Source organism: Colobus angolensis, unplaced genomic scaffold, assembly GCF_000951035.1.
Source record: "Colobus angolensis palliatus isolate OR3802 unplaced genomic scaffold, Cang.pa_1.0 Scaffold4, whole genome shotgun sequence".
Lineage (NCBI taxonomy): Eukaryota > Metazoa > Chordata > Mammalia > Primates > Cercopithecidae > Colobus > Colobus angolensis.
Window position 1 is genome coordinate 9,015,780 of NW_012117376.1, and position 21,519 is coordinate 9,037,298.

At 56.7% G+C, this 21,519-nt stretch overlaps 1 protein-coding gene across 1 annotated transcript in view; it reads left to right on the top strand.

Annotated features, from left to right (window-relative positions):
• The first annotated feature begins 1,379 nt into the window (after window positions 1-1,379).
• The window catches only part of COL16A1 (collagen, type XVI, alpha 1), a 51,515-nt gene continuing 31,375 nt past the window's right edge, over window positions 1,380-21,519 (top strand). The window contains exons 1-32 of the mRNA XM_011955452.1: window positions 1,380-1,713; window positions 3,337-3,443; window positions 5,414-5,488; window positions 5,599-5,716; window positions 6,930-7,053; window positions 7,363-7,629; window positions 8,209-8,289; window positions 8,421-8,546; window positions 9,367-9,420; window positions 9,719-9,745; window positions 10,288-10,323; window positions 11,362-11,388; window positions 12,370-12,432; window positions 12,715-12,756; window positions 12,882-12,926; window positions 13,028-13,063; window positions 13,448-13,510; window positions 13,968-14,012; window positions 14,098-14,193; window positions 14,386-14,424; window positions 15,046-15,090; window positions 15,225-15,251; window positions 15,765-15,875; window positions 16,535-16,570; window positions 16,649-16,759; window positions 17,119-17,154; window positions 19,292-19,327; window positions 19,436-19,480; window positions 19,800-19,931; window positions 20,715-20,750; window positions 20,939-21,046; window positions 21,338-21,460. Of these exons, the coding sequence (XP_011810842.1) occupies window positions 3,371-3,443; window positions 5,414-5,488; window positions 5,599-5,716; window positions 6,930-7,053; window positions 7,363-7,629; window positions 8,209-8,289; window positions 8,421-8,546; window positions 9,367-9,420; window positions 9,719-9,745; window positions 10,288-10,323; window positions 11,362-11,388; window positions 12,370-12,432; window positions 12,715-12,756; window positions 12,882-12,926; window positions 13,028-13,063; window positions 13,448-13,510; window positions 13,968-14,012; window positions 14,098-14,193; window positions 14,386-14,424; window positions 15,046-15,090; window positions 15,225-15,251; window positions 15,765-15,875; window positions 16,535-16,570; window positions 16,649-16,759; window positions 17,119-17,154; window positions 19,292-19,327; window positions 19,436-19,480; window positions 19,800-19,931; window positions 20,715-20,750; window positions 20,939-21,046; window positions 21,338-21,460 (2,283 nt within the window). The 5' untranslated portion in view covers window positions 1,380-1,713; window positions 3,337-3,370. The remainder of the gene's footprint in view (window positions 1,714-3,336; window positions 3,444-5,413; window positions 5,489-5,598; window positions 5,717-6,929; window positions 7,054-7,362; window positions 7,630-8,208; window positions 8,290-8,420; window positions 8,547-9,366; window positions 9,421-9,718; window positions 9,746-10,287; window positions 10,324-11,361; window positions 11,389-12,369; window positions 12,433-12,714; window positions 12,757-12,881; window positions 12,927-13,027; window positions 13,064-13,447; window positions 13,511-13,967; window positions 14,013-14,097; window positions 14,194-14,385; window positions 14,425-15,045; window positions 15,091-15,224; window positions 15,252-15,764; window positions 15,876-16,534; window positions 16,571-16,648; window positions 16,760-17,118; window positions 17,155-19,291; window positions 19,328-19,435; window positions 19,481-19,799; window positions 19,932-20,714; window positions 20,751-20,938; window positions 21,047-21,337; window positions 21,461-21,519) is intronic.

Sequence of the window (21,519 nt, forward strand, 5' to 3'; positions counted from 1 at the left end):
TCCCACCTCTCCCGAGTGCCCACTGCTGGGGCAGCACCCTCTGGCAGGGCAGCAGGCGGGGCTTGTGCCCACCCACCCCTCAAGCCAGAGTGCTCAGAAGGCCCCACCCCCTCCGCTTCCCGCCTGCTGAGCTCAGCACTTCCCAGGCCCCACCACTACCACCGCCACATCTGGGCCGGCTCCTCACTGGGCCCACAGTGGGGCGCCTCTGTGGCCTGGTTGGGGTTTCCGCTGACTCAGCGCCTCTGGGTCTGGAGACGGGAAATCCCAGGCCTGCCCCCCACAACCTCCCCCTGCGTTAGCGTTAGCTGGGGCCACAGGGCTGGGCGCGTGGCTTCCACAGGGCCCCCCTCAATTGGGGACGCTTAGTTTCTCCCTCTTCAGCCCAGCATCTCATGGCCTCTTCAACCTACTTTGTGGATCCTCAGCCTTGGTGCCAGTAAATTTGCTTTTGGTCTACAGGGGGAGGAGACCCTTGGTGGGGGGTTCACCTTCGTCTGGACAGAACTGGAAACATTACCAACTCCTTCCTCCCCAGAGCTCCAATCTTTCAGCCCAGCTCAACTCCTCTCGCGTCCTTGGACCGTGAATATAAAGCAGGTCCCTCCACAGTGCTGGTATAAAGGCTTGAAATTCAGTCCCGTCCCCTGCCAGGGATCACAGTAATAACGATAATAGCAGCAAATATTTACTGAGCTCCTCTTATGTGCCAGACCGTGTGCTAAGTGCTTACAGCCTTTGGCCCATTCCCTGCTGACAGCAAAGGTCTGTGAGGCATATACTCTCACGATCCCATCTTCCAGATGAGAAAAAGGAGTATGGTTACATAGCACATTTGGAACTGCAAAGCCAGAGCAGGGGCCAGGGATTTGAGCCCTTTCAACCTCATGGAGTAAGGAGGAATAGGGGGACTCCCTCAGTCTCGCTTCTCTGGGAGTCAGGCCAGAGCAGAGGGGGTTAATTTAGCACAGGGGAGGGAGGGGATTCCCCCCCCTCCTCCCAGTACAGACAGACTTAGGGACTGACTGACTGGGAATGTCAGGCAGAGGAACTGGAAAAAGCTGACCACCAAGGCTTGGGCGGCAGCCACATCATGGGTGCCACGCACTTGGGAGGAGGGTCTCTACCCTTCTCCCTCCACCCCTGTCCCTCCCCCGCACTCCCCGCCCCGCAGCCTTCTGGGGGCCCAGCCAGGGACATGGAAAGGGGGGTACTTCAAACTCCAGGCCTGGCTCTTAAAGGGCCCGCAGGAACCCCTTTCCAGGGCAGCTCTGGACACGCAGGGTCCCGCCTAGCTCGAGGCTCGCTCACCTGGCGGTGAGGCAGGAGGGGCGGGCCTGGGAGCTCGGCCAGACCTGGGGCGGGACTGTGCACCCCGCAGTCCAGCTGCCTCTGCTGCTGCTGGAGCCCCCTCTCGGCCCTCCTCCTCCTCCTCCCTGGCGGGCCAGTCCAGCTGTGTTCCATTAGTGTCCCTGGCAGGTCCCCAGCCCCCTAGAACCGCCCCTCTTCCCCCACCCGGAGTGGCCGGCAGTCCCGGCAGGCGTGCGCCGGGCAGCAGACAGCCAGGAGAGCTCCATAGAGTGTCAGGAAGCTGGGGACCCGTGGCTGTCAGGGAGAGATGAAGAACCCCTAGCGGGCCTTAGGAACCCAGGCTCTGCTTCCTCTGGCTGCTGCCTGCACTGCTCAGTGAGGTGGGGGGATCCCTGGCCACCGGTAAGTGGGGATACAGTGGGTGGCCTCAGGGCTCTGGGCTGAGAGACCCTTTCTGCCAGACTTGCTGTGTGACCTGGGGAAAGTGGTATTCCCTCTCTGGGCCTTGGTCATCTTCTCTAGAGCGAGATAGGCTCTAAACTCCAGCCTGGTTCTGACTGTCCCTGTGCCCAAATCTCTGCCTCTGTGTTGGGGTGAGCCATCTCCTTGGAAGCTTCTCTGGCTCTGTCCTTGTAGCCCTCCACTCTGGCTGGAGCCTGAGGAGTGGCGACCAGAGACTAGGAGCCAGAAGGGGACAGGATCACATCCATCCTCACGCCTCCACATGCACCCACATGGCGCCACAACTGGCAGCTCTTCTATTGGCTGGCAGGAGGAAGGCCAGGATAGGGTTTGAGAGCTGGGATGTGTATATCACTAGGATGGGGGATGAATAGGTTGGGGGCACAGTTCTGTCCCAGGGAGAAGGGGGCTGGAGTCCTATCCCAAATATATTGGGGTAAGGGGCCCTTTCTGTTTTCATTTCCTATCCATGATTGAGGGAAGGAAAATTGGATTCCATTAGAGTTGGAAGGAATGCAGTCAGACTTGCATTAGAACTTCCCAAAGGAAGACCTACAGGAGGGGTGGTCATAGGCTGGCTGTGCGCATGTGGGTATGTGCAAGCTGGTGTGTCTGGGTATATCAGCGAGCATATGTTTCTGTGAGCATGCCTGTGGGCGGATAGCTTTGTATGCACACTGGTACCACATATGTGTGTCCTTATGTACGTGTACCTGTGCATCTGCGTGTGCTGTGCTGACACATGCATGGCTCTGTGTTTGTGCACGTGAGCTGCCTGTCCTGGGGGAGGCCAGATGATGTATGGCTCTGCTGGCCGCTTGCTGAGCCTGTATTGATTTATCTGGGCTGATCCATCAGGGTTTAATAAAACTAAAAGACGAGCACCCATCAGCGGGTTGGGGGGGGTGGGCAGGAGGAGGTTGGCAATGAGGTCCTGAGCCCTAGAGACCTGCTCTCCTGCCCATTGTACCCATGGGGAAAGCTTCCTTGGCCCCCCCACAGCCCTGTGGAAGCCTGTGGCCCACAATCTCAGCCCAGTCACCAGCCCCTGACCCTGTGGGTGCCTGGCAGGGCTTCCCGGCCTGAGCTAGGTGCAGCTAGTAAAGTATCAGGCTGGTATAAATACCAGGACAGTGCACAAGGTGTTAGACTATTGAAATATTTCCACGTGTCTTGATAAATAGCCTCTGCTTTAAGCCCCCATCACTATTCCAACTTCTCTGGCCTTTTAAGAACTTCTAGACCTCTCTTGAATACAGCAAGTGTCCACTGGCGCAGCCGGATGCTGCCTGGACACTATTTCAGTGCAGTAGGCAGCTTTCTGCATTGCCTGAAAGCTGGTATCCGTGCCATACCGGTGGTTAAATATTTTGAATATCACCTCTGCTCAAATCCTAGCCCAAGGCCTGTGGCTGGGCCTCTGAGAGAGACTGTTGCCTGGCCAGACCTCCTGCCACCCCAATACCAGTGCCTGGGCCCCATGGGCGGGCCACGACTTGCCCACGTGTGGAGTTGTGCTGTGTGAACTCAGAAATCCGCCTTCCCGGTCTCTGTGGTTTTCAGGTGCTGTGGCTGTAGCCGACCTCTTTGGACCAGGATGTGGGTATCCTGGGCTCCTGGCCTGTGGCTGCTCGGTCTTTGGGCTACCTTCAGCCATGGGGCAAATACAGGTGAGATGACACAGGAGAGTCAGAGTCTCACAGGCCTGCAACTGGTTTCCTGGGGTGCTGGGGTCCTTGGACATATGTGACCATGTATGTGTGGTCATGTGGGCAATTATAGCAGAGTGTGGGCTCAGGGTGCTCTGAGGTGTTGGCGCCCTCGAGCCTGTGTGCGGTGAGCTGGAGAGTGTGTGCACGTGTGTCTTTGTACGTTTATGTCTCTGAGCATCTCTGTGTTTGTCTCTTAGACTGGCTCTGTGCATTCGTATGTATTCCTGTGTCTCTGTGTGTAGCAGAACAATCCCCCACCCCAATACGTAAGCCAATCCTGTGGACACATTGCTGGTAGGACCAGTGTGAGCTCTCCATGCACAAGGACGCCGCCTCCCCAGAGAACCCCAAGTCCCGCTGATCCTTTTCATGGTGGAGACTCCATCCCTCTAGCTCACGTGCTTCTCCTCCTCCACAGCTGGCCCTGAATTTCTAATAAAAGGCCCGCCCCGAGGCCCAGACTCTGGATGAGACAGAGGGTGCAGCTTTCCAGGGCCCAAAGCCAGGGGAAGTTGACCGGGCAACTTGCCTGGACTTGCTGGGTGCCCTCTGGGCTCAGTAGCTCAGCTGCCTAGCCAAGCAGGAACAGAACCTAGGACCCAAATCCAGCTAGGAAAAGCAAAAAAACCAAGAAGTTGAGGTGAAAGGGATTGTGGACCCGCGTGAGTGTGGCTGCCTGCCCCTTGTATGTGCACATATGTGCTTCTGCTTGTGTGTGCGTGAGCTTTGCTCCCTCTCCCTCACTGGGTCCCCTGGGGGGATGGGGCAGAGAATTTCAACATCTGTAAGGAATCTGGGCCCATTGCCAAGGGGTGAGTCACCCATTGCTGCTGTGATGCTGAAGACAGTGATGGTCTTTCTGACCAGACCTGGAGGAGGGAGAGTCCAGTGGGGTCACTGGGACCGGGCCCCTGGGCCCCAGGAGTTCTTCTTCCAGCCAGTCTAGCCAGGGAGTGCAAGGCCAGCTTCTAGGAGCTGTCTTCGCTGTCTTTTCCCACCTGTCCCTCTGCATTGATGAGAAGGCCTTTTTGATTCTGGCCTCTTTCCTGTTGTAGCACCTCCCCCAACACTTCTGCTCAGTCAACCCCAGGGAGAGGGAGGCCCATGGCTGCCCACCTGTTCTTTCAGGGCTTTGGAAACCTGAATTAAGCTATCTCCTTCTCTGGGAGCCCTTACCCATTAATATGCCCTTCCTGGAGCTCCAAGGCCCTGGTGGTACCCTTAAGCTTATGGTCCCCTCAGACCGTCAGTCTCTTCTCACTGTTTCACAAGGTGGTTATTCAGGTAAATATTCATTCTGTTGGCTCATACTTGTGTCTGGCCTGCTTGTCTGATTTGGACGTAGGAAGTTCCCGTTGCTGAGAGCACATGTGCCAGCTGCACATGTCATCCCTTGTGGCATGGGCACCTACAACTCCCACAGGTACAGACATGTACATATAATTGTACATAACACACAGTGTGCATGATTCTGACGTTTCCTTACCCCTAAAGAGCTCCTCTGTCCCCTACCTGGGTGTACGTCATGGAGGGGGCACATGTATAAACACACAGCTCCCCACTCCATCTGTGCTCGAGAGCCACCTAGAGTTTCGTGTATTCTCTCCCTTGCTGGCCTAGCTCCTGACCTGGGAGTGTTGGGAGATTTGGGTTCCTGGAGTTCTGGGCCTGCTCTGTTGTTGGCTCACTTAGTGAGCTTGGCCTGGCCCTCAGTCTCTGGGCCTCAGTCTTCCCAACCGTTCGCTGGGTTGGTGGGCCTCCAGCAACCAGGGGAGCCAGGGTCAGAAGGCAGGTGGTGAAGGCAGGATCTAGCTGATGGTCCAGAGTGAGGACTATAAACTTGCTCCCTCCCAGGTTCCCCAAGCGTCCAGCCATGCAGCAACCTTGGCCTGAGCGCACCTAATGTCCCCCTGCCCCTTCTCTTCCAGGTGCACATTGCCCACCTTCACAGCAGGAAGGACTCAAATTGGAACACAGTAGTAGCCTGCCAGCCAATGTGACTGGTGAGCGCCCATCCATCTCATCCTGCCGTCCCCGCGACCTTCCTCTGGGAGTGATCTGTACCCCTCTCCGCCTGCTCAGCTGAGCTCTTCACCTGATGTCTCCCCCAAAGGCTTCAACCTCATCCGCCGACTCAGCCTCATGAAGATGTCTGCCATCAAGAAGATCCGCAACCCCAAGGGGCCTCCCATCCTGCGCCTGGGGGCGGCCTCCGTGACCCAGCCTACGCGGTAAAGGCATCCATGCAACCACTGAGAATCAACACTGACCTCAGCCACACTCCTCAGCAACTCTGGATGTGGGGCTTAAGCCCAGGGGCCTCTCTGTGGGTCATTTCATCCCACCCCCTGCCAGGAGTCAACCTGGTCTCCACCCCTGGGCTTGCGGGGTGGGCTGAGAGGCGGTACCTGGCAGACCTAGCTTCTGTCTTTCCCCTGTCTCTGGCCAGCAGTGGGTGGGAACATGTCTGCATCCCATGGGCACTGTGAGAACACAGGATGTGGGCGGGAACCTGGCAAGAGTCATGTGCGTGTGTGTGTGCGCGTGCGCACATGCATGTGAGTGTGCGTACCACGTGTGTGAAGTCCAAACTCCCACAAGCCCCTGGGTGGTCTGGCCCCTGCTTACCTCTTCGACCTCAGCTCTCAAAAGGCTCTTTTTATCTCTTGCTGCTCTAGTCATGCTGAACCCTTTCCATCTTTGTTTCAGCATCTCTCCTTCCACCCTAGGCTCAGTTATTCACCCAGAGTATTCTGGGTTCACTGGAAGCACTTATTCAAATTGCAATGCAATAGCGAAATAGTCATTCCGGGGATTCTTTGCTCATGGCCTCCCTGCCCCCATCAGACTTGAAGGCTCCATGAAGGCAAGCATTGCCTCTGTATTTTCACCACTGTGTATGTTTTTGTTGTTGTTGTTGTTGTTTTTGGTTTTTGTTTGTTTGTTTGTTTGTTTTCGAGACCAAGTCTTACTCTGTTGCCCAGGCTGGAGTGCAGTGGCATGATCTTGGCTCACCATAACCTCCACCTCCTGGGTTCAAGCGATTCTCCTGCCTCAGCCTCCCAAGTAACTGGGATTACAGGAGCCTGCCACTACACCTAGCTAATTTTTGTACTTTTAGTAGAGATGGGGTTTCACCATGTTGCCCAGGCTGGTCTCCAACTCCTGGCCTCAGGTGATCCGCCCGCCTCGGCCTCCCACAGTGCCGGGATTATAGGTGTGAGCCACCGTGCCCGGCCTTCACCACTGTTATTCCCAGCAGCCAGACCCACACCTAGCTCACGGAAGGCACTCAGTAAAGGTGTGGAGAGTGAATGAACATATATGATGGAAGGTGTGTGCCTGTGGACGTCTTGGGTAGGCTCAGCAGTCCTGCGGGCCCAGAGTGGGCAGCAGGTGGGTCCTCACTGGAGCCTCAGGGCACCCTCCCTGCTCCATCTGCAGACGAGTATTCCCTCGGGGCCTCCCGGAGGAGTTTGCCCTGGTGCTGACACTACTGCTGAAGAAACACACCCACCAGAAGACGTGGTATCTGTTTCAAGTGACCGATGCAGATGGGTATCCACAGGTGAATTTCCCCCGTGCCCTGACTGCTTCTTAGGGCATTGGGTAGTACCAGGCCAGCCCAACTTTCATCCCGGCTTGTGATTTCTGGGATCTCCCTGCTTCATCCTGTGCCTACCCTCAAGCCTGCCCCCAGCCCACCAATACCTGCCTCATTCTTTCAGGATGTATAGCTCCTTGACCCCAGCCAGCTTTCTTCTCTTCCTGGGCCTCAGTTTCCCCTCCTGTGAAATGAGTTCGAGGTCCCTGAATGTGCCTGTGCTGCCTCTGGAGCTCTGAATCTCTGTCCTTTCCCTTTCCAAATTCTACCCAGATTTCCCTGGAAGTCAACAGCCAAGAGCGGAGCCTGGAGCTCAGGGCCCAGGGCCAGGATGGCGACTTTGTGTCCTGCATCTTCCCAGTGCCCCAGCTCTTCGACCTGCGTTGGCACAAGCTGATGCTGAGTGTGGCTGGACGTGTAGCCTCTGTGCACGTGGACTGCAGCTCAGCCTCCTCCCAGCCTCTGGGGCCCCGGGGACCCATGAGGCCTGTGGGCCATGTATTTCTAGGCTTGGATGCTGAGCAGGGCAAGCCTGTCTCGGTAAGTGCTAGGTCAAGCCCTGACCTCTGTTCCTGCCTTCTGGGAACCTGAGTGAGCTTCCTGGAATCTGTATCGGAGCAAGTCCTTCTGCTTAGAATCTTCCCCTGCTTTCCTGTTGCCCTCCAAATGCAGCGTAAACATACTTACCCGGCATTCAAGGTCCTTCATGATCTGGTCCTTATAAGTGTCTGCAGCATTGTCTTCCTTTACCTCTCTCCATGCAGCTCTGCTCTGATCAATTTCATCCTAGCCAACCAGCTTACCGAGTACTTTCACACTGCCGTGTCTTTGCCTACACTGTTACCTCCACCTGGAATGCCTTTCCTTGCATACTCATCTGCTGAGTAGCTACCAGCCCTTCAAAGCCCAGCATGAATGGAACCTCCCCCTCTTTTGTTCCTCTGGGCCTCCTCTCCCTCGTTCCTGTACGCGCAGTTTTGTTCTGCCTTTGGTGACAGCTCTATTTTTGATGTCTCCCAGGTCACATCCTGGGGCGGAGACATCTCTGTGCCTCCTGGGGGCGAGGACACAGAGCTATTTGATAAAATGAAGTGAAATTGATGTATGTGTCCCCTGCAGTTTGACCTTCAGCAGGTGCACATCTACTGTGACCCGGAGCTCGTGCTGGAGGAGGGCTGCTGTGAGATTTTACCAGCAGGGGTGAGTGGCCCGGCCCTTGGACTGCCCAGGGACACACTGTGCTGGAGATGAGGGTCTGGAAGGTGATGCCTGGAGGTCTTAGGAGGAGTTTGCTCCTGTACTGACCCGAGCCCTGCTCTTCCACTGAACAGTGCCCCCCAGAGACCTCCAAGGCCCGCCGGGACACCCAGAGCAATGAGCTCATTGAGATCAATCCACAGTCTGAAGGCAAGGTCTACACCCGCTGCTTCTGCCTGGAGGAACCTCAAAACAGCCAGGTGGGTGGGCAGGGCAGGAAGATGCCAGCACAGGCAGGCACACGTGAGATACCCCTCCCCTGAGCTGACTGACGTCTGCCACCAGGATCAGTTGGCCATGGGCCCATGGCAGGAGGGGCACTGGAAGCCCTCGCTATTTGTACACCACCCCTAAATGATTCAAGGAGGCAGAGACAGCCCACTGGCCACCACTGGGTGGCCCTGTGCCCACCTACCTATGCGTGTTGAGAGTGGTACCATCTACCTCTGGCACTGCCTAGACCCTCACGGATGCCCTCCAGACTCTTCTGATGAGGGCAGGACTAAGCTTGTCCCTCAAAGGCAGTGTCTTCAGGACAGAGGTACCTGGGATCAGAGGTCAGGTCGTACTGCTTCCCCGCAGGGATGGCTCACTCTCCTGGGCCCAGGGCCAGCCAGTGCCAGACTGGTTTTACACCCAGCACCATGGCCAGGTGCCCTGCCCACTCTCAGGTTCTTTAGAGGTGGCATGGAAACCTGATTCCTCTCTTAGCCCCACCCCCTGACTGGCAGTCTCCCTGCCCGCCTGGGCATCCTGCCCAGCCTTGGGCTGCAAGAACACAGGATCCCATTGATGCATGGTCCTGTTTGCTCTGACATCACAGAGGTGGGTGGGGGGGAAGGAGGGGGACCTGTTGGGGCAGCCACAGGGGCCTGAGCGGGCCCTCAATGCCCCAGGAGGTGCCAGATGCCAGGCTGAGGGCATACCTGGGGTCCATGCCCCCTGCCTGGGTGCCCCTTTCCAGCATGAGCCCCAGAACTTCCCCCTCCTCAAGGGTTTCTCTTTGCTCTGTCTGCCCAGGTGGATGCCCCGCTGATGGGAAGAATCAGCCAGAAGGCAGAAAGGAGAGCAAAGGTAGAGGTAGGGGTGTGGAGGACCCCCCGTGCCGTCAGTCTGCCCTCTGTGCCCCTGTAAACCCCAGGGATAAGGTGCTCCATTCCCACTCTCCTTGCGCCTTTCCCACCTCCTGGACAGAGCTTAGGACATGTAGGTGCCAGCTCTGATCAAGAAGGACGGATGGGGGTGAGACAGACGCAGTGCCTGGCACTCTCTAGAGTGCCCACTCCTGTTGGCTTGGGGGTAGGGGTGTTGGAAACAGTGCTCGGCCCCCTGAGCTCCCTGCCCATTCCCACACCCCACACCCTTCCCTCAGGTCCACCGGGAGACAGCAGCCGATGAGGTAAGCCTCCCAAGGGACTGGCAGCAGGGGAGGTGCCAGCGTGAACCCTTTGGACCAGGCTTTGGGCACGGAGCCTCAGCATAGGGGTGCTGGCTGACTACACAGCTCCTGGCATTCCTTGGGGGCCTGATGCTGGGCCCTGTCTGCCCACTGCCTCTCCTTGGGTTGGGGGTAGGTAGCCCTGGAGGACACTCCTGCTGAGTTGGCAGCAAATGGCCACAGGCATCATGGGGAGAGCCCAGCCTTCAGTCACGGTGCCCTTGGATTCTGGGCCGTACTCTGCCCCAGCATGCTGTGTGACCTGGGGTGTGTTGCTATTCCTCTCTGGGCTTCAGTTTCCCCTTCTGAAAAACGGCCGTGGGGCTGGGTGGGTGGGTGGGAAAGGAGGGGTGAGGCTTGTTTTATAGGATTCCTATTTTCAGGCTCCCCTCAGATTCCACTCAAGACATGTGTGATGTTCTGTGGGCCTGATGGTGATGGAGGTGGGGAGGGCTCACCCCAGGGGCTCAGAACTGACCTCTTGGCCTGCTCTTCCCTTTCAGTGTCCACCCTGTGTCCATGGTGCCCAGGACAGCAATGTGAGTGAATGGAGGGTGTGCAGGGTGGAGCGGGCAAGAGCCGGGAGTGGACGTTGCCTAGAGCTGGCTTGGCAGCCTCCTGGGTGAGGACAAGGGGGTCTTTGTACACTTTCATACTCACTCCCTGCCCATCTCCCAGAGCCGGACTTGACCCCCACTGCCATCCCCACCAAGCCAGGGCTGTGTGGAAGAGAGCCGGTGACCTGCCTTGTCATCTGCAGTGTGTTCGGGTTCAGGGCCTGGGCATGGGGTGGTGGCCGACAGGACTGGGGTGGTGGCTGGCAGGACCAGGGCCTTGGTTGCTGATTCCAGCTTTGCACTCCCCACAAGTTCTCCCCCTGCTCTGGTGGAGGCTCCCTGCGGTCTCCTAGAGGCCTAGAGAAGGGGAAGAGCTGGCTCAGCACGTGGCAAGGGCTCCCACAGCATTGGTTCGGGGCCTGCTATCCCTTCCTAGCTGGCCCTGGTCCAGCCTTCCTCTGGCGGTCCAGAAGGGCAAGGAGAGGGGCTCAGTGTGAGGCCACCTGGCACCCAACTGTGCCTCTTCCATAGGCAGCAAGAGTCACCATTTTTGTGTAGTCTAACGTTCTGAGTTGACCTGCCACATTGGTCCACCAAGGGCACAACCCCGGCTCCTCTCAGCTCCAAGGCCCCCTGACTTTGAGGGATACCAGGAGTACCTCCTCTGCTCCCCACCCCCCTTTCAATCCAGTCCCTCACCAAATCTGGTAAGGCTGATGGTCCCCAGATGTGCAGGGGTTACCATGGAAACCAAGCAGCCATGTTATCCCAGCAACTGGGAGGCAGAACTAACCAAAGCCAGGCAGGTTAGAGGAGGTAGGTTAGACCCTCTGCAAATGTTACAGGCTGAGGAAATGGAGTCGGCTCGCTAGTTTGCCTGGGAGGCAGAGCAGGGGCTGGGATACAGGCTGCTGGTCCTGCTACCATGCTGTGTGACCCTGTCTAAATTGCTTGACTTCTCTGGGCCCCTGGTTTTCTCTCTCTACCGGAAGTGTGATACCCTCTCCTCTGTCCCTTCAGGTGACACTTGCTCCCTCTGGCCCCAAGGTGAGTCCTAATGGAGAACAGGACATTCCTGCCCTCTTTGGCAACCCCAGCCATTCCCACAGCATGTGACCCTGTGGCTGTGTGTTTATATCAGGGCCACCTAAGCCTGTATGTGTGTAGGGTGATTAGGTGTATGCGTGGTAGAGAAAGCAGGGGGTTGTGTGTGTACAAAGATGCTAAGGACTGCCCTTTTCTGAGGCCCTTCTGTGCACCAGGCCCTAGGCCAGAGCTGTGCACATTTGTTACCCTTCTGAACCCTCTCAATACTCAGCCTACGGGGGGGTGCTATCATTTTACTTCAGGGGAAATTGAGGCCCAGCTGTGCCCACATATGTCTGACTAGGTGTGTTAGAATGATTGTGTATGGGTGTGGCTACATGCATCTTTGGGACACATGTTTGCATATGTGTGGCACACAAAGGCTGGAGTAGAACCCATGTACCTGTGGGCCTAATGAGGCCGCAGAGCTTGTGCGTGACGGGGAGGGAAGCTATGCAACTGTGAATTAGGCTTGTATGTGCTGGTCAATACCGTCTTATTGATGAAGAAACTGAGGCTCAGAAAGATGACATGACCTGCTCTGAGTGACATGCTAGCAAGTACAGGGTTTGAAGTCAGGCAGCCTGACACTCAGCCAGCATGGGTTTCTGCCACCGTGCGTGTGTGTGTCCACATGCCTCCAGCTGTGCTGTGTGCGAGCTGATGTGCTTGGGTACGAGTGTGGGGGATGGGATACCCTCCTTGAGACTGTAGATTTGCCATATATAGTCTCTTGGGGTAGGAGGGCATGTGGATGAATGGGTGTGGAATCCATATGCTTGTGTGTGGTGGGGGAGGGGCGGGGCAGGACACTGCTCACATGTGTGCGTATTTTCGTACCCATGTGTGGGGGATGGGTGGAGGGGGACGGGGTCGGGAGAGCTTCCTCGAGGCTCCCATGTGCCCCTCTGGTCCTAGCTTCCATTCTGGTTTCACTCTCAGGGAGGGAAAGGTGAGCGGGGCCTGCCTGGTCCACCAGGCTCCAAGGGAGAGAAGGGAGCACGGGTAAGTGTCTCAGCCCTGCCCGTGGCAGGACCTTTGCCAGCTGTGCCCTGGGGTGAGGTGGGATGTGAGCCATCATCTCATCATCCCAGCAGAAAGCCTGCAGCCTGGCCCAGATCAGGGGAGTGGGGTGAGGGCCAGGGTCTTTCTAGGGGTTCAGGTGTGGAAGCCCCTCTTTTCTAGGGATACTTAGGACTGTGGGGTTCCCAGGCCGATCCTCCTCACAACATGTCTGGGGGACTTCCCCAGAGTTCCCACCCCTGATCCCTTGTTCCCTACCCTCAGGGCAACGACTGTGTTCGAATCTCCCCGGATGCCCCACTTCAGGTAAGACTTGGAGGTGATGCCTGCTTCAGGGCCAATATGGGGCCAGCCCCTGGGGAGGGGCTGTGTGCTTGGCAGCCCATCAGGTAACCCTGTGTCCCCGCTCAACACCATGTTCCCCTGTTCAGTGTGCAGAAGGCCCAAAGGGAGAGAAGGGGGAGTCAGGAGCTCTGGTGAGTGTGGGACCGGGGATAGGGCAGGGGTGGTGGGTCCAGGGTCCAGCCTTACCCTCCCTTCCTTCCCTCCTTTCCTTTGTCTCCCCTCCTCATCTCAGGGACCCTCAGGACTCCCAGGCTCAACAGGCGAGAAGGTAACAAGCCTGGATTTGGAGGGGCGGGTTCCAGGGAGGTCTGCAGGCTCTACAGCCATGAGCAAGGAGGAATCGGGGTTCTCTTAGGAGAGGATGTCAGTGGGCACAGAGCTGGCAGGACCCTCCTCCCTTGCCCTAGTCATCCTGCCTTGTCCAAATACCCAACCGACCTGGAGGGAAATGCCACAGATTCCCCCAGTGAGTGGCCTGGCTGGTCTGGAAGTTCTTCCTGTTGTCTACCCTCCCGTGCTGATTGAAGCCATTCACTCTCAGGCCAGACAGAGACCAGGGGTCTAGAAGGCAGTTGCCCCTCCCCCAGATGGAGCTGCCCAGCTGTCCCAGGCCTTTCCCTCATCCTGGTCACTGTGCTTCTTCCTTCCCCAGGGCCAGAAAGGCGAGAAGGGCGACGGAGGCCTCAAGGGTGTGCCGGGAAAGCCAGGCCGGGACGTAGGTGCCTGGGACCCCCTTCCCCACCACAACCCCCAGCACGGGGTCTGAGAATGCTGGGATTTAACCTTTGGAATCCAGCCTCCACCCCTTGCTCACACAGGGTGGGGAGGGGCTGTGCCCCAGGAGGCACAAGCGGGGACAGAAAAGGACCTGAGCCCAGGCCTCCTTAATCCCAGCCTCAGAGCCCCGAACCTCTAACACCCTAAGGTTGACAATGTGCTGACCTCGGGGCACCAGGGTGGGCTCTGGTTTGGGGGAGGGGGCGGGGAGGGTGGGACAGGTGGGCATTCACCTCTCCCAGTGGGTGCACTGAAACATAATACTCACTAAACATAGTACTACTAACACAGCCCAAAAACTAACGACAACCTGATCCCGTAATCTCACATGATTAGCGTGCATGATAGCCAGGCCTCAGGGCTGTTTGTACACCCTCCCCCTTATCCCCCGACAGGGCCGGCCAGGAGAGATCTGTGTCATTGGGCCCAAAGGGCAGAAGGTGAGTTGTAGATGTTTGTGGGGTGGAGATGGGGTGGCAGGGCTGGGGTAGCAGGTCTCTGATGCCCACCTTATGTCTGTGCCAGGGAGACCCTGGCTTTGTTGGGCCTGAGGGGCTGGCAGGAGAGCCTGGACCCCCCGGCCTCCCTGGACCCCCTGGGATAGGACTGCCTGGGACCCCGGTGAGTACCTCCTTGCTTCTCCTGCTGCTGTGTTTTTCTCAGAGACCCCTCTCCCACTCTGGCCAGGGAATGAAGCGGGGAAGATAAGGCTCTGTCCCAGGAGTCCTGGCTGGAGGAGAGGGTGAGGGTAGAAGGTCTCGCTGTGGTGAGAGGTCCCTGGAAACTTCCACTTGACTCTGTTTCTGCCCTCAGGGGGATCCAGGTGGCCCACCAGGCCCTAAGGGAGACAAGGTAAGCATAGATGGGAGTGTGGTCACGTGGGGAGCTCCATGCTTGACAGAAGGAGACAGGAGAAGGGGCCGGGGCAGCTTCCCACAGGGGAAACAAGTCCCAGGGAGGAGGCTGGGCCTTTGGAGGAGGAGGCTGGGCTCGACTTGGCCAGGCCCCTTGGCGGGGAGTGTCCTGTCCCCATCCCGGTGCTCACTGAGGTCGAAACCTTAGCCTGTGTTCCAGGTATAGGGATGGGCAGGTCTAAGTGTTGTAAAGACCAAAGTGGACTTTGCTGGAGGGCCCAAGCTCGTTTTAGGGCCTTGTGCCTGGATGTGCAGAAAGTTCTGGAAATTTCTGTGTGTGATGCTGTGGTTTCCCTGAGGTGGCATGGATCACCTCCTAACCTGTGCACAGTGAAGGGGCACACAGAGGCCTCCTTTTCTCTCTTCCTTTGAAACCCAGAATGACTTGGGTTAGACATGGAGGGCAGGCAATAGGAACCGAGGACATGGGACAAATGGCGATGGGGAGATTTGGCAAAGAATGTTCTGCCATCACAGAGGGGCACGGGTGGGGAAAGGGGAATGCACCGAGGTCGCATTGGCCAGGAGGCAACCCCCTCATCCTTTCTTCTGACCACAGGGCAGCTCTGGGATCCCAGGAAAGGAAGGCCCTGGTGGGAAACCTGTGAGTGAGTTCAATCCAGTCGGGGAGGGTCGCTCTGCCAAGACCTCTGGAGGGAGGGGCTAGGTCCTCCAGCCCTCAGTTGGCACACCAGCCCTCTGCCCTGGCACTGATGCCCATTGCCTCTTTTCTAACAGGGGAAACCGGGTGTGAAGGGAGAGAAGGTGAGTCCCAGGCCTGGCTGCCCAGATCGGGGTGGGAATGGGACCCCCTCTCTAAAATGACAGTGACCATCAAGTCCCTAGGCCTAGGGGTGCTGGACATTCCTCAGGGGACTCCCACCCTTTCTTCCTCTGATGTCCATGTGCAACGAGTACATAAAGAACCTGGCTTGGGGGTGAGCTGGGTTCAAACCCTGCCTCCACCACACACATGGTTATGAAAGGGCCGAGTCAATTAGCTTGTCTATTAGCCCAAGTTTCCATGTCTGTCAGTGGGACACAGCCATGTTTCAAGGCTTATAGCGAGGATGTAGTTCTGTGCCGCCCTGGAATCTTGTGGTGAATGGATGAGTCAGTTGAACAGGAAGCCCCAGCGGCATTCCTGCTGTCCACTTTGATGTTGGGGGTGGGGTTCTGGCGGACCCAACGTCTAGGGCTGGTACGTGCAAGAGGCTCCTTGCCTTCCCCAGGGTCTCAGCCCCACCCTGTCCACTTATTGCCTTTCCGTTCTGCTAGGGTGACCCCTGTGAAGTGTGCCCAACACTGCCTGAAGGGTTCCAGAGCTTTATTGGACTCCCTGGAAAGCCAGGGCCCAAAGGGGAGCCTGGTGATCCTGTATCAGCCAGGGTAAGTGCCCAGGGTGACCACGGAGGGACCTCCCCCAACACATAAAGAAACCTGGGGGCATGATCATAGAGAGGAGTTGGGCAGAGGAACTGTGTACTTCTCGTGGCTACAGAGAGATTATGGGCAGAGAGTCTAGGCTCTTATGGTGTTAAGGGGTCTGAACCACAGAGCTCAGGGCTGGGCTAGAGTGCCACCTCAGGTCTCCATGGCAACCTCCCAGGGCTTTCCAGGAGACTCTAGGATGCCTTTTGGGCAAGCTGGGAGGGATCCCACCTTTATTGTGAGTGAGGCTGTGTCCTAGGATTGGGTGTGTTTTGGGGGTGCAGGAAAGGATTGAGCAGGACTGGGTGAGCCCCCTCTCTCACAGACCCCTTCTTTCAGGACCACCCGAAAGCTGTCGGACAAAAAGGCGATAGGGTACGTGCGGGAACTTTCCACTGGGGTAACTTAACCTGGCCTCATTCCCTCCCCCGCCATGCTCCTGCTTGTTATGTGGGTTGATGAACCCTGCCTCTGGGGTGCTGGCCTTGAACCCCGTGGGACCCCTAGGTGTTTGGACGGTTTGCGTGTGTGACATTGCTGTCCTTGCATATTGCCAGGGAGTTTGGGGGTGCCCCATCATGCCCTGTCTCAGCCCACAAACCTTTCTTTCCCTGCAGGGAGACCCTGGCATCCAAGGCATCAAAGGAGAGAAGGTGAGGGAACTCCGCTCTCCTGGTTGCCTTCCTCTGCCTACCTGGGAGTATTTCTGATCCTTCCTCTTCTTTACCCAGGGGGAGTCCTGCTTGTCCTGCAGCTCGATTGTAGGGGCCCAGCATCTTGCATCCTCCACAGGGGCCAGTGAAGATGTGGGCTCCCCTGGCTTTGGTCTGCCTGGCCTTCCGGTGAGTGACTACTTTCTCCCAGTCCAGCCCAGTTCAGCCCATCCTTGCCATACTGGTGATCTCCTTGGCTTTTCAGATCCCAAGTCTCAGGGCAGGGATCAGGAGGGAGGGGAAGAGGCAGGTGTCCCAGGCCTGTCTCCTCGTCCCTCCCTCCGTCCTTGTGCTGCCCCATGCTCCTTGCCCTGGAACTTCCTCTTAGCACCTCTGGCTTCAGTTGTCTAACTGAAGAAACTGTCCAGCTACCTGAAGGACACAATTCCTATCTTACCTTTCTCTTTCTGGTTGGACACTGGGACCCGGGGAGCCTTGGAGAGGTGGGAGTGGGGAGATGCTGAGACTCTGTCTTGGTTGTTTTTCAGGGGAGAGCTGGGTTGCCAGGCCTGAAAGGAGAGAAGGTGAGACCTGGGTTAGATGTCAGGGACACTGGGTTTCTAGGCAGGGAGGCAGGGGAGGAGCGGCGCGGGCGAGGAATAAGGGTAATATAAACAAGAGATTCAGACGGTAAATTCACAGTAAAATTAATTTACTAGTGTTTTGCAGACTGGAGTCAAAGAATTTATTTCTGAGAGCCCTCATGTTCTGTAAGAGAATTCCTTAGTGTAGGTGTGATGATATTCTAAAACTATTAAGCACATTCAAGATTACCTTATAATACTGACAATATGTAACACTTCTTTATTGCTTATTATGTGCCGGGCACTATTCCAAATCTTGTAAGTGTGTTCACTTGTTTTGTCCTCCCAGATTTTATGGGGTAGGTGCTCCCTTATTCCCATTTCACAGATGAGGAAACGGAGGCACAGAAAGGCCAAGTAAATTGCCCAAAGTTACACAGGTGATTGGATGCAGAGCTGGGATTGAACCCAGGAAGCCTGGCTCCAGAGACTGTAATCTTCATTACGCTGCTGGGTCAATTTCAGTGCCTGTGTTAACGTATCTATTTATGATTGCATTGGAGACAAACGGCAGGCTTGAACTTCTAATGCAGTGTTACCCAAATGAGGGGTTCTGTGGGTGTACGAATGTTCAAGTGTGAGAAACACTGAAGTATGTGTGCAGACTCAACCCTAACAGGGGAAGCCCACGTGTCACATCGCATGTGGGGCCTCTGCACCCCCACCCCGCCTGCCACCTCTTCCCAGCTTCCCCATCTCAGTCATCAGCTCACAGCCAGCCCCTCAAAGCCCACCCTTACGGTCGTCCTCAGGTCCTCCACTCCTGACACTGTCCCCTCTTCCCTCTAGCCCCCCAGGGAGCCCTGACAGTTCTGCCCATGAGGGTTCTCTCACTCCTCCACTTCTCTCCACGCCCACCACTGCCATGGTAATCTGCGTTCCCATGGCCTCTCTCCTGCATGGTGGAACCTCCTCTGGCCTGCCCATGGCCACTGCAGCCCTGCAGCAGTCCAGTTTTCATCTGGTAGTGTTTTTTTGAGACTGAGTCTCACTCTGTTGCCCAGGCTGGAGTGCAGTGGCATGATCTCTGCTCACTGCAACCTCCGCCTCCCAGTTTCAAGCGATTCTCCTGCCTCAGCCTCCCGATTTGCTGGGAATACAGCCGTGCACCACCACACTCAGCTAATTTTTGTAGTTTTCATAGAGATGGGGTTTTGTCATGTTGGCCAGGCTGGTCTCAAACTCCTGACCTCAAGTGATCTACCCTCCTTGGCCTCCCAAAGTGCTGGGATTACAGGTGTGAGCCATCGTGCCCAGCCTTCATCCGGTAGTTTAATGTGGCTTTGTAGAAGAATCAGTATTTCCCTCCTTACAGTCCCTCTGTGACTTACTTTCTACCATAGCTCTGCTGTGCCTCATGGGACCCCGGATGCCCCAGCCCCCATCCTTCCCACATTCATTCACTTCTTCCCCTTCTCTTCTGGTTTACCGTGCTTCAGCCATGTGGACCTTCTTTCCATCATGGAATATGTCTGGACTACTCCCACCTGTCAGATTTTGTACTTGTGGTTCCCACTAGAAACATCTAGAATGTTTTTCCTTTCTACCCTCCCCCTATTCTTTCATTGGATGACCTTATTCTCATTCTTCTGGTAATAATCAGGGTTAACACCTCTCTGACCACCTCCACTTACTCTGTCTCATCACCTTGTTGATTTCCTTCATAGTACTCACCACTATTTAAAATGATTTAGAAAGTTCTGCATGTGCAAGCTCAACAGGCATTACTGTTTGTGCTGCTCACTGCTGTCTACCCACTGCCTCAGCCCAGTGCTCCGTGTGTAAAGGTGTCCAATGAAAGGCTGTTGGAAAAATGCATTCATGAATTTTGTGTTCTGAGCCAGGGCTGAGGGTGGACTGGATTCCATGAGGTGAGGCTGGGGCCAGAAATAGGGCTTCTAGCCCCTGGCTGGTCACAGACTCCCTTGGGGACCTTGGAGAAAGCCCTCTTCCTCTCTGGACGTGAGAGGGTAGTCTGGACATCCGAAGGGGCTGCTTTTATAGTTTTGGGTTTGCGATTGCTTTGGCACCTAGACCGCATCCCCTCTTTAATCATGGCTTTTGTGCTTTCTCTCAGGGTAACTTCGGGGAGGCAGGGCCAGCTGGCAGTCCAGTAAGTATGTTTGGGATGGCAACAGCTTGGGAGAGGACAAGGCGGGAGGGGCTGACAGGCATGGCCCTGGCAGCTGCTGGGCATTACCTGGAGCGTCTTAACATGCAGGGGCCACCAGGACCAGTGGGACCAGTAGGCATCAAAGGGGCGAAGGTGAGTCTGGGGACATTCTCCGTGCTGCAGCCTGGGTGAGCTTCCTAGACAAACATTCGTCTTGCTCGACTTCAAACCCTCCGGGGCCCCTTGCTGTCTGTTAGGCAGAGTCTGACTCCTTGGCAAGGCACGAGACCCCTGATCATTCAGCCCCACCTTTGTTTCTTTCCTGTTCTCCCTTCATCTTTCCCGAGATAACCCCTCACCCAGCAGAGGTGCAGTGTCAGACCCAGCGACATTCCCCAGCCCTAGATTCCAAACCTGGCTCACGTGCACTAGGGCCCGGAGGACCCCCTAACCCAATGTCCTTGCCTGGCAGGGGGAGCCCTGTGAGCCGTGCCCAGCCCTGTCCAACCTTCAGGATGGGGATGTCCGTGTGGTGGCCTTGCCTGGCCCATCCGGAGAGAAGGGGGAACCTGGGCCTCCAGGCTCTGGCTTGCCAGGAAAACAGGTGAGGTGGGATATAGGCAGGGGCCTCTGGAGAGGGGATGCAGGCGGGGCTTAGGACAGGGGAGGGGTCCTGCCTGGGTCTCTTGACTCCCTGGGCAGTTGGGGGTAGTGGGGAGGGTGTGGCGGGGTCAGAGCCTCTGTCTCCAGAAGGAGCTGCCCTCACAGGTCTCTGCCCTTTATCCTGGGACAGAGTATGGCAGAGTGGGCAGAAAGAGTGCCATCCTAGGACCAGAGAGACCTGGGTTCCAATCTTAGCTTTGCCTCTTACTAAGTCTTTGACTTGAGCAAGTCACCTTCTCTCCACCTCGGTTTCTTGCACAGAGTAAAGCCTAGTAATGACGTGTGTGAAGTGCTTAGCAGCACACCATGGGCACTGGGGAAATGGCAGTTACCACTGTGGTTATAATCACTGTTACTGCTTTCATAGGAACGGCCAGCACTGCCACAGTGGACACTATGTGCCAGGCACTGCTGCACACAACATATTAGCTTGTCTAACCTCACAGGATCCCTATAGGGCGGAAGCCTATACTATTTTTATCATCCCCATTTGACAGCTGAAGAAACTGAGGTACAGAGATAGATGAGCTAATTTGCCCATGTCACCCAGGCAAGGAGTCTGGCACAAATCTCTCCTCTGACCCTGGGCAAGATGGCTTCACTAGCACGAAAGCAGAGATTTCGTTTTGTTTATTTACTGTTGTATGCCCCGGACTGATGTGGTGCCAGGCACTTCAGGGTGGCTGGTATGAGTGAGCAGGCGCTGGAAATTCTTTATCCTCAGGGCAAGGCTGGAGAACGTGGACTGAAGGGGCAGAAGGTGAGAGGGCCTCTGTGGGCATGGGGGTGGGCACAGCATCCTCTCAGATCCCCTCCTTGCCTCCTTTACCTCCTTCTCTAGCCCCCAACCCTCAGCCCCAGCAAAGGACCGTGAGTGCCTGCTGGTCCCGGGCGCAACTTGCCCCCGGCTGGGCCGGCCTTGCCTTCCTTGAACTCCGCTCCTAACAGGGTGATGCTGGGAATCCCGGAGACCCTGGAACGCCGGGAACCACAGGGCGGCCAGGACTGTCAGGAGAGCCTGGAGTTCGGGGCCCTGCAGGGCCAAAAGGAGAAAAGGTTAGTCAAGTGGGGTGGTTGGGGTCAGGGGAGTTTGCTGCATAAAAATACCAGGTGGCGCACCAGTGAGAGAAGGACTGCAGGGCCAGCTGGGGCCTTAACGGCTGTCAGAGTCACTGAGTGGAGGCTCCTCGGGGCTTCGCCTCTGCTAGGAGTGTCAGGGGCCTGTTTTGATTTCCCAGGCTGAGGTGGGAGCATTCAAGGGGCAGAGTGTTCAGAGGGGTGCAGGACGTCCTGGCCGGGGTGCCAGCGCTGGCTCCTGGGCTCCAGGCTGTACCCATCTCTGACCAGGGTGATGGCTGCACTGCCTGCCCCAGCCTGCAGGGGACAATGACAGACGTGGCAGGACGGCCTGGGCAGCCCGGCCCCAAAGGAGAACCGGGTCCCGAAGGCGTGGGCCGACCTGGTAAACCCGTGAGTTGCCTGCCCTCTGGCCCTTCCCTGCCTGGGCTTTGCCTCCTCTCCCTCCTGTT